The 15270-nt window shown below is 37.5% G+C and overlaps 1 protein-coding gene across 1 annotated transcript in view; it reads right to left on the bottom strand.

Moving 5' to 3' along the window:
• The window catches only part of LOC135130624 (basement membrane-specific heparan sulfate proteoglycan core protein-like), a 323417-nt gene that overhangs the window by 4653 nt on the left and 303494 nt on the right, over positions 1-15270 (bottom strand). Inside the window, exons 48-64 of the mRNA XM_064058025.1 lie at positions 14568-14719; positions 14103-14512; positions 13369-14052; positions 13101-13273; positions 12199-12216; positions 11906-12082; positions 11664-11855; positions 10224-10484; positions 9900-10172; positions 9605-9742; positions 8024-8454; positions 7745-7967; positions 7506-7691; positions 7075-7446; positions 4409-4962; positions 4106-4359; positions 3921-4057 (exon numbers count right to left, since the gene is read on the bottom strand). Of these exons, the coding sequence (XP_063914095.1) occupies positions 3921-4057; positions 4106-4359; positions 4409-4962; positions 7075-7446; positions 7506-7691; positions 7745-7967; positions 8024-8454; positions 9605-9742; positions 9900-10172; positions 10224-10484; positions 11664-11855; positions 11906-12082; positions 12199-12216; positions 13101-13273; positions 13369-14052; positions 14103-14512; positions 14568-14719 (4635 nt within the window). The remainder of the gene's footprint in view (positions 1-3920; positions 4058-4105; positions 4360-4408; positions 4963-7074; positions 7447-7505; positions 7692-7744; positions 7968-8023; positions 8455-9604; positions 9743-9899; positions 10173-10223; positions 10485-11663; positions 11856-11905; positions 12083-12198; positions 12217-13100; positions 13274-13368; positions 14053-14102; positions 14513-14567; positions 14720-15270) is intronic.

Here is a 15270-nt window from a genome sequence, read left to right as displayed (position 1 = left end):
GCACAGTTCCTCTTGCATACAAAGAAAAAGTCGAAACAGAATTGAATCGTTTGGAAAAAGAAGGTGTTATTGAGCCGATTGAATCCAGTGAATGGGCCACGCCATTGGTACCAGTGATGAAAAAGGATGGAACCCTGAGATTGTGTGGCGATTACCGAATCACAGCAAATAAATGGTTCGAAGAGGTCAAATACCCTTTACCAACACTCGAAGAAATGTTTTCAAAGTTAAACGGAGGCGAGTCATTTTCTAGAATTGATCTCAGCAACGCGTATAACCAGTTGGTGGTAGACGAGGAAACGTCAAAAATACTCACTTGGAACACACACAAAGGGTTATACCGGGTGAAACGGATCCCATTTGGAATAACGCCCGCCAGTGCGATTTTCCAAAGAACCTTAGAACAAGTCCTTCAAGGCATAGATAGAGCAGCAAACTTTGTGGATGATATTATCATCACGGGAAACTCAAGGGTGGAACACATAGATACTTTACGCAAGGTGTTTCAACGACTAAAAGATGCGGGATTAAAAGTTAAATTGTCGAAATGTACATTTTTTGAGGAAGAATCAACATTTTTAGGTCTAAGAGTTACCAAGGAAGGTCTAAGAAAAGACAGTGAAAAAGTCAAGGCGATACTAGATGCCCCAACACCGCAAACAATGACACAGGTTCAAAGTTTTGCAGGAATGGTCAACTATTATAGCAAGTTCATACCAAAATTAGCGATATTAATGAAACCTATGTATAATCTGCTAAAAAAGAACGTACAATTTCGCTGGTCCGCGGAATGTAGTCTAGCTTTTAGGGAAATAAAAGCGATAATCGCGTCAGACGAAGTGTTAACGCATTTCGACCCCACTCTACCAATAGTACTCACAACCGACGCATCAAAGGACGGTATTGCGGCCGTATTATCACACCAAATAGATACTGGTCGAAAAAAAACGATTGTTTTCATCTCAAGAACGCTAAGCAAAGCAGAAAGCAACTACGCCGTAATCGACAAAGAAGCTTTGGCGATTTATTGGGCTACTAAAAAATTAGCATATTATCTGATGGGAAACAAGTTTGTCATAGAAACTGACCACAAACCATTAGTATCAGTCTTCGCGATGAACAAGAGAATTTCTCAGTCCTACTCAAGTAGAATGCAAAGATGGATGCTACATTTGGCAGGTTTCAGCTATGACATTAAATACATAAAAGGGCAAGAAAATCATGTCGCGGACATGTTGTCAAGGCATCCGCTACAGACAACTGAAGAAGAAGACAATCAGGAAGAGTCAAGCAACCAGTTGAACCTGATTGTGACAGAAGGGATTCCAATAGATTCAAAAAGAATTGGTATAGAAACTAGAAGGGACCCCGTCCTGGCTAAGGTCCTAGAATATGTCACAAACGGATGGCCGACGAACGTAAAAGAGGAAAATATGAAACATTTCACATGTAGAAAAACAGAAATCACATGCGAACAAGGATGCTTATTATGGGGTTATCGGGTGATAATACCAAGTAAGTTACGAAAAAGACTCCTCGACGAGCTCCATGGGGCACATTTAGGCATTGTAAAAATGAAAGCAATCGCAAGATCGTATTTCTGGTGGCCAAAATTAGACGAAGACATAGAAAAGGTAGCGAAGTCATGTAGGGCGTGCATCATGACGTCTGATGATCCCCAAAAGGCGATTCCAACGCCATGGAACAAAGCTACAAGACCCTGGCAACGTGTGCACATCGACTATTTAGGCCCGATAAACGGTAAATATTATTTTCTAATGCTGGACGCATTCAGCAAATGGCCAGAAATATACGAAGTTCCAAACATAACTGCGGATACAACAATACGCAAACTAAGAGAGACATTCTGCAGATGGGGAATTCCGGAGTTAATAGTCTCAGACAACGGAACGCAACTAGTTTCACGAGATTGCGAACAATTTTTACGAAATAATGGAGTACACCATGTAACCATAGCACCGTATCATCCGGCATCAAATGGTGCAGCAGAGAACGCAGTGAAATCGTTTAAAAGAGGGCTGAAAACCGCTCTTTTTGACAAACGAAATAAGAACACCCGCACCGACATTCTCGTAAGCCGATATCTAATTCATTACAGGAACGCAAAACACGCCACAACGAATGAAACTCCTGCTTTCCGGATGCTGAATAGAAACATCAGAACTTTATTCAGTTTGATTAAACCACAGGAAGAGAAAATAAGTTACGACACGCGGAAAACACCAAGAACAATGAAATTTCAAATAAACGAAGTAGTGGCAATCAGAGATTATAAAGATACCAACAAAAAGGCGTGGATGGAAGCCAAAGTTACTCAGACAATTGGACAAAAAATGTTTTTGTGCAAAATCATCGGAAACGGGAGGGTAACAAAACGACATGTGGATCAAATGAAAACAATCATAGCGACAGACACAGAATCTGACGATAAAGGAACAGAAAAAATTATAAGAAAGGCATCAACAACGTCAAAGGTTCCAGCAATTATATCAGACAAGGAAACAGTAAAGGAGACCACGAGCTCTACTAACGTCGAGACACGCCATAACCCAACACAACCAGATCCCTGTATCCCAAACGAGTCAATCCCTGAAACATCTGGTCAGCACGAGAACGCGGAATCTAATCAAAAGAGTAACCGACCTATCCGAACAAAAAAAACCCCATCACGATGGCAGGCAAATGAATGGATAAGGTATTAATTAGGAAACATGTAGGTTGACTAAGGGGGGAGATATGTAGTGTAGTGTAAGCGCGGCTTTACGAGAAAAAAGAGGTAAAGCCAGCTTTAGCAATAAGTATAATAATGAGGTTAGGTTTAAGACCTGTACGCTTGAATGTATGAAGAATCGTAGAATAAACAACTTTAAACAAATAGAGACTTCCTATAAAAGTTAATATACAACAGTTGTGATTCTTGTATTTTAAGTTATTTACCAGTAAATTAACTGATTAAAAACATTAGGTAAATTGCTTTCATTTTTGATCAGTTGTAATTTATTAGCAGTATCGGTAAGCAGATTAATAAAAAGAAGTTAATATCACCTGATGGAATAAAATTACTGGACAAAAAATGTTTACTACACACATTAATATACTTGGAGACAGATTTTTCAATTTTCAGAATCTTGTGTCATAGCTATTGCACTGGGGTACCGAACAATAACGCTTTGAAGTACTTGCTATAGTTCTTTCTTGGTTTATCACTGAATTTTTGCACACATAAATCTAATGGCAAGGCAAATGTTATCCCGATTTCGATAGTTACAAGTACTGTCACAAAGAACAGAAAATTTTTAGATAACACTATTAACGTTATTTAACTATCAAGTCGCGTACCAATGTTTAGGATATTTACGAAGGGCGCACACATTTGTCAAAAAACATACGCATCAAAGATTTCATTCATGTATTGTTTAATTTTTGATTTTACTTAATTTAATCATTGTCTTAAACTTAACGACCTCTGTCAGTTTCTGAATAGATTACTATTGATGTTTCTTTGGAAAATAACTTAATGATGTTTTGCATCTATACCCATGAGAGGAAATTAAAAGTAAAAATCGTGTATCACAATATCGTCACATCATCATCGACGAAGTGAATTGTGGAAGTGGATAACAACAAATTATTTTCCTGTACCCCTTTGGACCTCTGAAAATCTAAATTTTGAAGTTGGTTCTTGAACATTCCATTGACTCTAAAATTCGTTTACGCACCTATAGCGTCAAAAACATAATGCGGCGGCACAAAATACGTAGAAAGTGAGGAGAGATATCACGATCCCTGACCTTTTAGTGGTTAGGACGCCCAAGCGGCAAGTAGGAGACGTGATTTCGAATCCCACTCAGGCCGTGACATTTTTCCTTACTTCCACAAGAACAATATTTTCAACTTACGCTGTTCGCAGTTGACTCCAAAGAAACCAAGTGGACAGCTACATTCATATCCGGTGGCGTTACCATAGCAAGTGCCTCCATTTTGACATGGTAATCTTTGGTCACAGACGTTTTCTTCTATTTCGCAATCTTTTCCGCTATATCAGAAAAGTTAGTAAAAAAACCTCAAGTGTTGTATTACTCACATATATCCAGGCACGCAATTACATTTGTAGTCCGTAGGCGACAAGGGATAACACTGACCACCATTTCTGCATGGACTATTCGAGCATCCAGTTCTTCTACGATCATAAGGTGTAGATGGTGGTGTTGGTGGCACCTCTTCATGAGCGTATTCAATGTTATTATCGATTTCGTTGCTAAGATTACTGCATTCCATAACGTTGGCGGAATCTTGTGCCGACCTGATTATATCCAAATCAAGACCAGAAACATTGATCTAAAAATTTGGTAAGTTAACACCGAACAACACTATCACATAAACAAACCTCTGAAATGCAGCCACTAAAACTGTTGTGCACTCCTACACGATCATTAATCTTCATATTTTCACTGTCATAGCCACCAACATACAACGGTGTCAGGAGATTGAGTACTTTGTGGTTACCGGGAGAGCTTCCGAATGAGGTTTCGCCATCGACAATCAGCCGTCCTTCGCTGACACTACGACTGGCTGTCAAAATATGCCAATCTCCAGGTTTCAGTTCTTTTTCGCTTCGGATCACAATCGGACGACCACCTACGTTCAAAATGAATTCTACATGGCGATCCCTTACTGCCAAACTGACAAAGTCTCCGTGGCCTTCGTCTGTCTCAGCACAATAAAGCAAAATTCCGTCACGGGTGTCAGTTGGTTTGAATTTTAACGATGCTTTGAGGCGTCGTGGTGCTTTGGGTGTTGGATATGCAATGTATGCGCCGTTGCTGAATGCTGGTTCGTTGATGGTCACTTCTCTTTCGCACCTACGTCCTAAGCGGCCCATTGGGCAAAGGCAGTCAAAACCGTTGTCGTTGTCAATGCAACGGCCAGTTCCGCAGGTATCTGAGAGAAATACCGTTATTGTTAATGGCAAGGTTATGCTTATTACAACAAGGGAGAAGGAATGGGAAAATCAACTCGATCTAAGTCGGTATAACAAAATTGGTCTAAGGTTATTTAGACAGAACTTCCCTCGCCCCTGAAGTAGACTTCAACAAATAAAGCTTGTTCGAAAAATTTTTCTGCAAATGATATAATTTTTTTATATATAATTCTACATCTTTTAATAAAGACAAGAGTAGACAACTAAAGAAGCATTCTAGATGTAGTGTAATACTAATAACAGTACTGTATTCTCAAATTTTCAAGATTTCTAGCTAAAATTTACGGGTCTGTAACCTGCCGGAAACGTAGAAAACACAAAAAAATCTGCATATCGCAACTGCGTCATGACGACCAGAATTGTCAACACAAGTCGAAATACATATACTTCAAGACTCATAAAATTCAACAAAAATAAGATTTCTAGCTAAAATTTGATTGTTTTCCTTGGTATTTTCGGGCCTATTGGGAGCCAGAAACTCTGGAAAACACACGAAAAAGGTTGGAAAGTAACATTTTTTCTTTCAATATATCAGGAAAACCATCAACTTTCAGCTGCAAATCTTATTTTGTCGAGTTTTATGAGTTCTGAAATATAAAAAGCTTGAAAAGTAACATTTACTTATGTTGTTCTTCAACGAATTTTTCGAATCTACAAACGCCAGAATGTGGAAAATATTACCTAATTAATCACTTACTATCAGAATTGTCAAAACAAATCGAATTGTACTCAGTGACACACTTGCGATATGCAGAATCGATGTATATTTGGGAAAATGTGATGAAGCGTTCTTGATTTGGCCAATAACAAAAGTTGGAAATGAGACGGGGGTCGAACCTGTGGCTTTTCATATGCAAAGCGATCGCTTTGTCACAATTCTACGAGTCAAATTTTCATAGCTTCGTTAACAAGTGTCTAAAGAAGAAGGGTTAAACAATAAAAAGAATAAGCAAAATTAAGGGGGATTCATAAACCACATGTACAGAAGTATTTTATAAAACTTAAATGGCGTTTATCAAACAAATTTTTGAGATGAATAACAAATTTGTTTAGAATAGCGTTCAAACTTTATTTACTTCCACATCGTAATTTCGCTGGCCACCAACAATTTGATGACGGGTTTAAATTTGGTAGCTTGTCTTACAACCTACATATGGAGTGATTTATTTATTCATCTCATATAGGAAGTTAATGACGTCATTCCAAAAATTTCTTTAACAAATGTTTGCCAAAAATATGCTTTGGGACGCAGTGTTTTTTGCGTTTTGATAATATATCCATAAATGAAGTCTTAAAAATATTGTTGATTTTGTTGATTAGTAAAATCAAAAATAGTCTACGTAATATTAAAACAAATTTCACTACAGTACTGTTCCTATTACTGTTACACAAATGGTTATATTTGTTCCCATTAGAAAGTTCATGGCGCAATCAGAAAATATTACTAAGAAAATCTCACTTGAAATATACAACAGAGGATGTTCACTTATCTGGTTTAGTAATTCACTACTAATTTCATTTTAACATGTAAAGTTGTTATAAAAATATCAACAGAATGAAATTTTACAAATTTATTTAAGGACTTGTTTAAATTTGTTTTAGCACATTTACACTATTTTAGTGACGACACAAAGTTAATAAATTTGTATTCATCCATTCGAAAAAAAAAAAACGAAAGAAATGGATGACATTACAACAAACTAAAATCATTAGTCACGAAAAAATCTGGTTTGAAACGAGGTTTTACTATAATTTTATTTGTGTTTTCAATATGTTTAGCGAAAGTCCACCTATTTTCTTCTATTATTTTGAAAATAACGTATCAAGTTTAACTTATAAACTCATACAGCAGCGTTGTATTGCATGTAGTAAAATGTTTATCTTTGCGAAAAATAAGTAGGTAAATAAATCTGTATTCTAAAATATGCTTAAGTGACATGCAAAATTGGTTGTGCTTTACACGCGAGGGAAATTTGGTCTAAAAACTTTGAACAACTTTTAAGAAAGCAAATAAAATAGAAAACACAATGCAAAAAATATTAAAAACCACAATTACGAAAACATTAACTTACATGGTGAGCATGCCTCTCCTTTCAACTTCTGGCAAGTAGGTCCACTGTATCCGGGTGTACAAATGCAGTTGTAGCCCTCAAGAGATAACGCCTCCTGACAAACACCTCTATTTTTGCATTTATTATGGGAGCAAGTTTCACAAGTGGTGATGCCTTCTTTTGCTACAGCCAATTTGACGATGTCCTGGTGATTGTAACCGACCTTGAAGCGACTTATACAACCCACGAAGCCATTGTAGACGCCAACATCTGGTGAAATTTCATTGAAGTTAGGAACACCTCCAAGATACAGGTTTCCGGAAAGATCCAGGCCTACGTATTTTCCTTCGGTATTTCCAATAAACGGATCGGCTCCATCAACAAACATGGTCACTGAAAGAAAGATGAAAAATTAGATATCCTAATTATGTAATGGAGGTTGGAAACATTACCTTTCTTTCTGTATCGAACGATTTTGATGGTGTGCCATTCGTTCAAAGACACTGGACGATCAGCTTTAACAATTGTTACACCACCACCAAGATTAAAACGAAATTCGGGTACCCCATTCACCAATGAAAGAGAAATAAAATCGGCAGTTCTGTTATTGCCTTTGTTTCCGTTATAAAGGATAAGACCTGGAAGAAAGCAGCGATGAGTGCAAAACTTTTGTTAATGCTAAATACCGTACCGTCACTATTTTGGGGTTTGAATGATATTTCAAAGTTAAACTGAATGTAGGGATCGGGGAGGGTATTCAGAGCGATGTAACTAACAGGAGCTTGAGTGAAGTGTGGAACAATTCCTGTGACAGTGAAAACAGTAGTGGTGTCGATCTTCCTCCTGCCATCACTTTGTGTGCAAGTGTATACACCAGCATCTGAACTACTGACATCGTTCAACTGAAGACTTCTCTGTTAAAAAAAGAAGACAATTATAATGTAGTTGTTAAATGCACGGGAATGCTTACGCTGTGTGTATCGATATAATCTGGTATACTCCTTCCTTGTCTGGTCCACGTATAATCGACAGGTGGTGCTAGGTCAGTTTTACATTCCATTATAATACTGGAACCTACAGGTGCTGTTTTAATTTCAAGTGGAGCTTCATCGTTAATATCGCGATCTACGTCAATGTGGTAATCTTTATGGTAAACACCTTCACGACCTGTGGCTTCGCATCGATACGTTCCTGCATTTTCTGGTTTTAGAGACGTAATTCTTAGAGTGCCTCCAGCGCTTTGTACATTGTTTTGGAACCACCCAGAAGGTTTTGACCATGTTGTTATAACACCAGGTTCACTGGACTGACAATTAATGTCGATATGTTCTCCTATTCTATAGGTGCGTTCGGGCGGTGATATGTGGAGTGTTGGTGGTGGTACCGTTACTGAGGAGGGTCCTATCGAATAATAAATTAGTGATCACTGAATGTAGACTCTTCAAACTGAAAATTAGGTGCCATACATCTAGTCTGCTGAACTATGAATCACATCTAACAGTTCCCCAGTAGTTTATTAGTTTGATATACATACATATATTGAGAGACGTCACATATTAGTACCATATAATACAGTACATAAAAAGCAGTGTGTTCAACAACTTCGCCGACGGAAGTTGTCGTAGGAAAATACAAAGTTCAAAAGACTTATAGAAAAGCTTATAGATTAGAAAATACCAAGACCAAGAGATCTCAAACTTCACACAAAAGTTGGATATAAACACATACGAAGCTTGGTGCGTTTTGTATTAAAAATACCTATATACAAAGAAAAAAGCATTATTTGTTGTACTTTGTTGTACGTTTGGTATATTTTTTGTTACTCAAGAGGGTGCTCTTTTGAATGATTGTGAATATTACAAACAAGATAACGACAAAATCAGCACTTAGAACATATCAGAGACAGTTACTAATCAGGTTGCTTAAGTTGTTAAATTCATTCTTAACATGACCCATTTTTTTTTAGGGTACAAAACCGTGGCACCAAGTCATACCACTCTAATAAATAAGTTAGAATGACGTACATAATCCTATTTATATATAGATAATCCAATTTTTTGTGATTCGTTAGGGTGCGTCTTTTCCTAAATTGTGTATGTTGTATACGTGTAACTGCATACTTAGAGTAGTTTCTTGCTAGCTTGCCTAGTCGTTGTTATGGAAATCATGACACGTTTTTTTTTAAAAAAGAAAAGGTCGGAAAAGAGATATAATAAAAGCAGTTTGTATCGAAAAAACTGCATTTAATGTATCTTATTTCCCATACACAAAATGTTCTTAAATGTTTCTTTTGTAATTACTAGAGTTCCAAAAACAGTCCTGAGGGCTATTTTTGCCGTTTCTCGTCATTTTTCAAACCCCATGTATTAGTCTGTGGCGTGTCTATACTGATTTGAAATGAAGGTGAGTTACCCGATGGTGAAGTCTGAGACGTCGTTTACAACCTTTTGATAAATCTTTGAACTACACAAAACCCCATTATGACACCGAATAGCACCCTCTACATGGCCACTGACGACACGAAGGGCTAAAAACAGAAAGCAAAACAAACCCCGTCGTATCCTGGGATTGCAGTCTTCTTCGTCATTGTAATCACCACAGTCATTGATGCCATTACAAAGCTGAGACTGCGAAATGCATACACCGTTCCTACATTGCCATTGATCTTGTGCACAAAACCATTGTTCATCTGACCAACCATGCAATTATTAAACTAAAGTCTTCACAGTAAAAACAAAATGACCAACACAGAAATAAGTGAATGACTCCAAGAAAATTCGAGGAGAATTCTGAGCTGGCTTTTGCAGAAATGAAAACGAAACAATAAAATCTAACAGATAACTTACTTGTTACCCGTACGTCGATATAATCACTCGAGGAACCGCCATCTGTCGGAATTTCGCAATAGTAGCGTCCTTCGTCTTGTGGTTGTATATTAGTTATATATAGATATTCTCCGGATACTCTTGAGTGATCTGGAAGAGGAAGTTGCTCTCGGAACCATCGGATGTTGTTAATAACATTGGTATCTTGAGCTCGGCAACGCAGTGTTATAGACGAACCCTGTGGAGCTGTTTGCTGGCGGTTCTCAGCAGTCAGAGTAGGTCTGTGAATATTTTCTGCAAAAACTTGAAAGTAGGATACATTTTTCGTGCTTTGATAATCAGTACCTTCGACGATTACATCAGCTACAGCATCAGCTTCACCAGCACTATTAACGGCAGTACAACGGTATCGTCCGGCGTCACTTAGCTGAATGTTATTGAATTGAAGCAAACCTTCGCGAGTTGTAACCGTGGCTGGGAAGGTACGCTTGACGGGTACCCATCGGATGGTGATTGGTTGTTGACCGGTAGCGCTACATTGGATGTGTGCGTTGTCACCAGGACGAACAACTTGCCGCGGCGGCGTCAGTGTGATTCTTGGAGGGGCTGGAACATTATAAGGTAATTTTTGATTGACCTTGGTTTCGTTAAAATGTCACCATTTAAACAAGACAAACCAACATGCGTCACCAAAACTATCTAACTAGCCAAAAAAACAAAAATATTAAGTAGTGGAGTAGAATTTGTTGCAGATTTTCCCTCCTAAAATAATATATTTCGGGCAATGATTGACAAAATAACACACAGATTTCCGACTATCGTCCCTACTGTCTGAAATTATGTCTGAAAACGCTGGTGAATATCTACGTATTGAAAAAAAAATGTCTAGTTGCTGTTAGGAAAAGCAGGTTGACTATGATTACAAGAAATTATTTCATCTTTACTTCGGACATTGACCGGAGTAATTCAAAAGTTCACTAGAAAGGCCTAAAAGTATTATATCTTGTTAATTTGATGCAAACTGGAAATCTGAATAATGAGCTTACATTACAGTGAAAGAAAGACTGTTCTACACCGAACTTTTTCTAATCGTACACTTGTCGGATTTGTAAGGTAATGTAGCAATTTTTCTTTGATAATCTTTCAGAAGCGGTGTTATGTAAATATATGAACTGAAATATGTAGTTTTTCATAGTTCCAGGTCTCAATCCATTAGCAAAACTGTTGCGAGCCACAGAGGTATCAAAAACCAACCCTGCTTCCCACCAATTATTTTTGACAGTATAAATTTAATATTCAATGTTAACATCAAGTATTTAACTGCTACATTTATATGGTACATTTATTAAAGTGGTTACAGAGATGTTCACGTTAAATTTTATAGTTTTATAGCTATAGTTCCCGGAACCTTAGAATAACTAAGAGAAAAAAAAAATGAATACAGGTTAGGGGCTCGTGTGAACAGAGAAGTTAAGTCATTTTCTCGCTTTCCTAACAGCAATAGTACTTAGTGTGTAGCCAAAACTGGCTACATTAAAAAGGAACACTGTTAAAACTGGTGTACTGTTTCTGCTCCACTAAAATTCTTTCTATGAAAGCTGATAAAACACCGGTGAAAACACAGTACCTAGAATTGCACATATGTCTTCCTCGGCTGAATGTAACAAAGAAATCGTAATTACATATACTACTTAACCAATAGAACGAAACAAAAACTGGGAAGAAGCTCTTGAATAGATAGCAAAAAATACATGTTATGTACGCAGCGACGGTCTGTTAACTTACAGATAACTTCCAGATGGGCAACGACTGAAAATACGACTCGTCCAGTGTACCGATCAGTTCCCAAGCAGCGGTACTCGCCCGTTGCGGTGGGTTGTACGTTATCAATGTAAAGAGTTCCACTTCTAACAAACGCATCACTTGGTAATGAAGAATTGTCACTGCGGGTCCAGGTGACATACGGAGCTTCAGAATCTAGGGGAAACATATGAATTTTCAGAAATTCTGGTTAACATTTGAATTACCATTATTGTTATTGACTTGGCATCGTAGTTCGGCTCGGGTACCAACAGGGGCAGTGAATGTTTCATCGTAGCTGTGTACTGGTGGTCGCGATGGATTTGATGGGCCAGACGGGCGATGGTCGGTTGTTTTATAACCACCTTCAGGAATGACCTCGTTTGTACCAGTTGAGTCTTCACCTAAGTAAGAAAAAAAAAGTTACATACAGTTATTTTAACACCAGTAAAAAAATCTATAGTAATGAAATTTCTGAGGTTAAAAAAATGTGTATTTTCACGTTAATGTCTGCACTTACCTGGTCCATTAGGGTTACCTGTCCCCCAGTTAGTAGTAAGCAAAAATGAAACAAAAAACAAATACATTTAATAAAAAATCTACACAGAACCTACAAATTTTGAATACCTACATTTAAAAATACTAGTAAGTGATAAAGCGTTAGTGGTACCACCACCAGCAAATATAGATATATCGAAAGATAATGCTACATGTTGGAGACAATCGAAATGTGTAGAGATACTTTGATACAAAAACATTAAACTGAGTTCTAAAACTGTACTGAAGATATGAAAAGCTCAATTGCATTAAAAACCACTGAAGTTCATTTTGTATTGTAAAAATAAAAATCTGTTCCAAGTTAATTTTTGCCAAAAAGTTAAATAAATGTTCGCTTTCAGTGTCTGGAAAGAAAAAAATTCTATTACGATATTTTATACGAAAATGAAGTTACTTAACATCATATAAATCTTTACAATGAGAACATAAGATTGAAAACGAAAAAAAAAACAGAATTTCTAAATTGACGATCGTGCTCTTCGTTAACGGAGCGCTTATCCAGTATTTTTTTGTGCATCAGACTATAAAGATAAAATTTTAAATTTTGCAGTAGACTATTAATTATTATTATTATTGTCTATTACGGATACGCTAATATGAGTAATAAATATTAGAAATTAGGTCTTGCCCTTGACTTTCAGAAGTTTTAACAGTTTTTCATAAACAGTAAAGTTAAATAAACATTAGTAATTTACTAATGTTTAATGGTAGATTTAGTTGTATTGTACTTAAGTAGGTGTATGTACATCTTAAGCATGTGTTCAAAATTAGTTAAAATTCTTGCATGAAGCTAAATGTCGATATTTCGTGTTTTACAAAATTACTACACGTTATAACGGATCTACAAAACAATCTCCCACTTACCCACTATATCTCCGCGGCTCGGTACACTATGGATGGCCAGCTGAACACGTTTTTCTGCGACTCCAGCATCATTACGGGCTTCACAGAGGTACAAGCCTTGATCTTGTGAAGCAAATCTGGCTATTTCTAGAATGGCTGTATTTCTGGATAGTATACTTTCTGGTAGTCCACTACTATAACGTATATAACGACAGTGTATAATTCGTCAGCAAAAAAATCTATTCTAGTAATACTAGTGAATAAAAGAATTTTTAAAAGCGTAACTTACTAAGCCACTCTTTGATCTATTCTTCTCCACTGAATTGTAGGTGCGGGTTGACCAGATGCATGACATTCAAGTCTAATGTATTCACCCTGTCGTCTCATTACAATATCTTCATTAGGCACGGTCCAGACTGTAGGACTAACTTGTACGATGATGTTAGCGATGGCAGTTTCTCTTCCTGCTTCATTTTCACCTGTACAAACGTATTCGCCACTTTCTTCTGGTGTGATCTGCGTGAACCTTAACGATCCGTCCGCCATTCTTTCTATGTGCGAACTCAGCGGTCTACCATCACTTCTAGACCAAGTAATTACGGGAGATGGAATACCAGCCTCCGCTCGACAAACCAGAATAGCACTGTTGCCAGCAGTTATGGTTTGCGAAGCGCTTGGATGGAGTGACAAGATAGGAGCTTCGAGGCGATTTACTTCGACAATAGAAGAAGCTTGAGCTAAGCCAAGACTGTTGGAGGTTATGCATACATAAACACCTCTATCCTCAACTTGGGCGTTTCTGATATAAAGAGTTGACCCTGATTGCATTATATGTGAAGGGAATTCTGATCCCACTCGGGTCCATTTAACGGTCGGTGTCGGAGATCCAGCGGCTTCGCAGTGAAGTTCAGTAGATGAACCTTGAGCAATTAGAACGCGCTCAGGAGAGACCTTAGCGGTTGGTGGGGAGTTGCTGAAATACAAACAGTAAGTTTGTTCACCTTGCAATCAAACTATAATTACCTTTGAGACTCGTGTATTCTGACCTCTGCTGTCCCTGTTACTGTATATCCGCTTGGAGTAACTGCTGTGCACACATATATACCAGAGTCTTCAGGTTTGGGAGAGTGAGCTGTTAGAACATCACCGCTTGCAACGAAACTATACGGAAGTGGACGGCCGTTTTGACGGGACCATCGCAGATCAACTGCTCTGTTTGATTGGCATCTTAGAGAGAATGTTTCGCCACTTGGACCTTCGTGGAAGGGTGGTGATATTTCCACCGTTGCAACGCCACCGTCAGTATTTTCTCGAACATATATATCTACGTTAGAAGTGTGGGTTCCGGCCGTGTTGGTAGCAATGCATTGGTAGGGACCTTGATCTGATCTACGTGCTTGTGGAATGCGGAAGAGACCATTTTGGAAGATATGCTACATTTATACACAACTAATAAATAGTTTTTTAACATTATTGTCTAGTGCTTACATCGGGATTCAATTGTTCGCCATCGAGCCTGATTAAACGCAAAGATGGTTCAGGGGTGCCAGTAGCAGCGCATTGAATTTGTATCAACTGACCCTCTTGCACGTCCACAAATGGAGGAGTTATGACTACTCTCGGCGCTTCAGGTTCAGAAGCTACAAGAATATTTTGCTTAGACAATAATGTGACACTGAAACGGTAGCTATGGCTTGCGGAAACATATACAGATACATATTTTGAGAGCTTTCATAAAACATAAGAATATAATGGAAGCTTCTGAATCGTCTTGATGAACTGAGTTGATTAAAAATCATTCCATAAAATCATCATTAAATTAGTTCATAAAGAACAAGTTCATATTCTAGAATATTACTCACATGCAATAATAACAACGAACCTACAGTTCCTTTTAGTTGTAAAACGTGTGTTTTGAAGTCGATTTTAGAATGTATTCTACAATTGCAACTCCAGGTCTCGTCGAGTGCTGCGGCTGATTCCTACTCTACGAGCCCTAACAACTAAATGTTCGGACACGTATTCTTTTATACAAAAAATGTAATTTAATGAAAAAAAATGTATTTTACAAAAACAAAACTAGAGTAATATATAAGTAGGTATCTTTAATGCAATATTCTCAACAAAAATTGTAATATTATTAACTTAACAAAATTATAACACAACAAGAAGCTGGTATGAACGAATAAAC

The sequence above is a fragment of the Zophobas morio genome, unplaced genomic scaffold (assembly GCF_036711695.1).
Source record: "Zophobas morio isolate AGI-343-1 ecotype UQ-CSIRO unplaced genomic scaffold, CSIRO_AGI_Zmor_V1 ptg000017l, whole genome shotgun sequence".
In the NCBI taxonomy this organism is placed as follows: domain Eukaryota; kingdom Metazoa; phylum Arthropoda; class Insecta; order Coleoptera; family Tenebrionidae; genus Zophobas; species Zophobas morio.
Note: the sequence above shows the minus strand (reverse complement) of the source record. Positions and strands in the feature narration are given on the sequence as shown.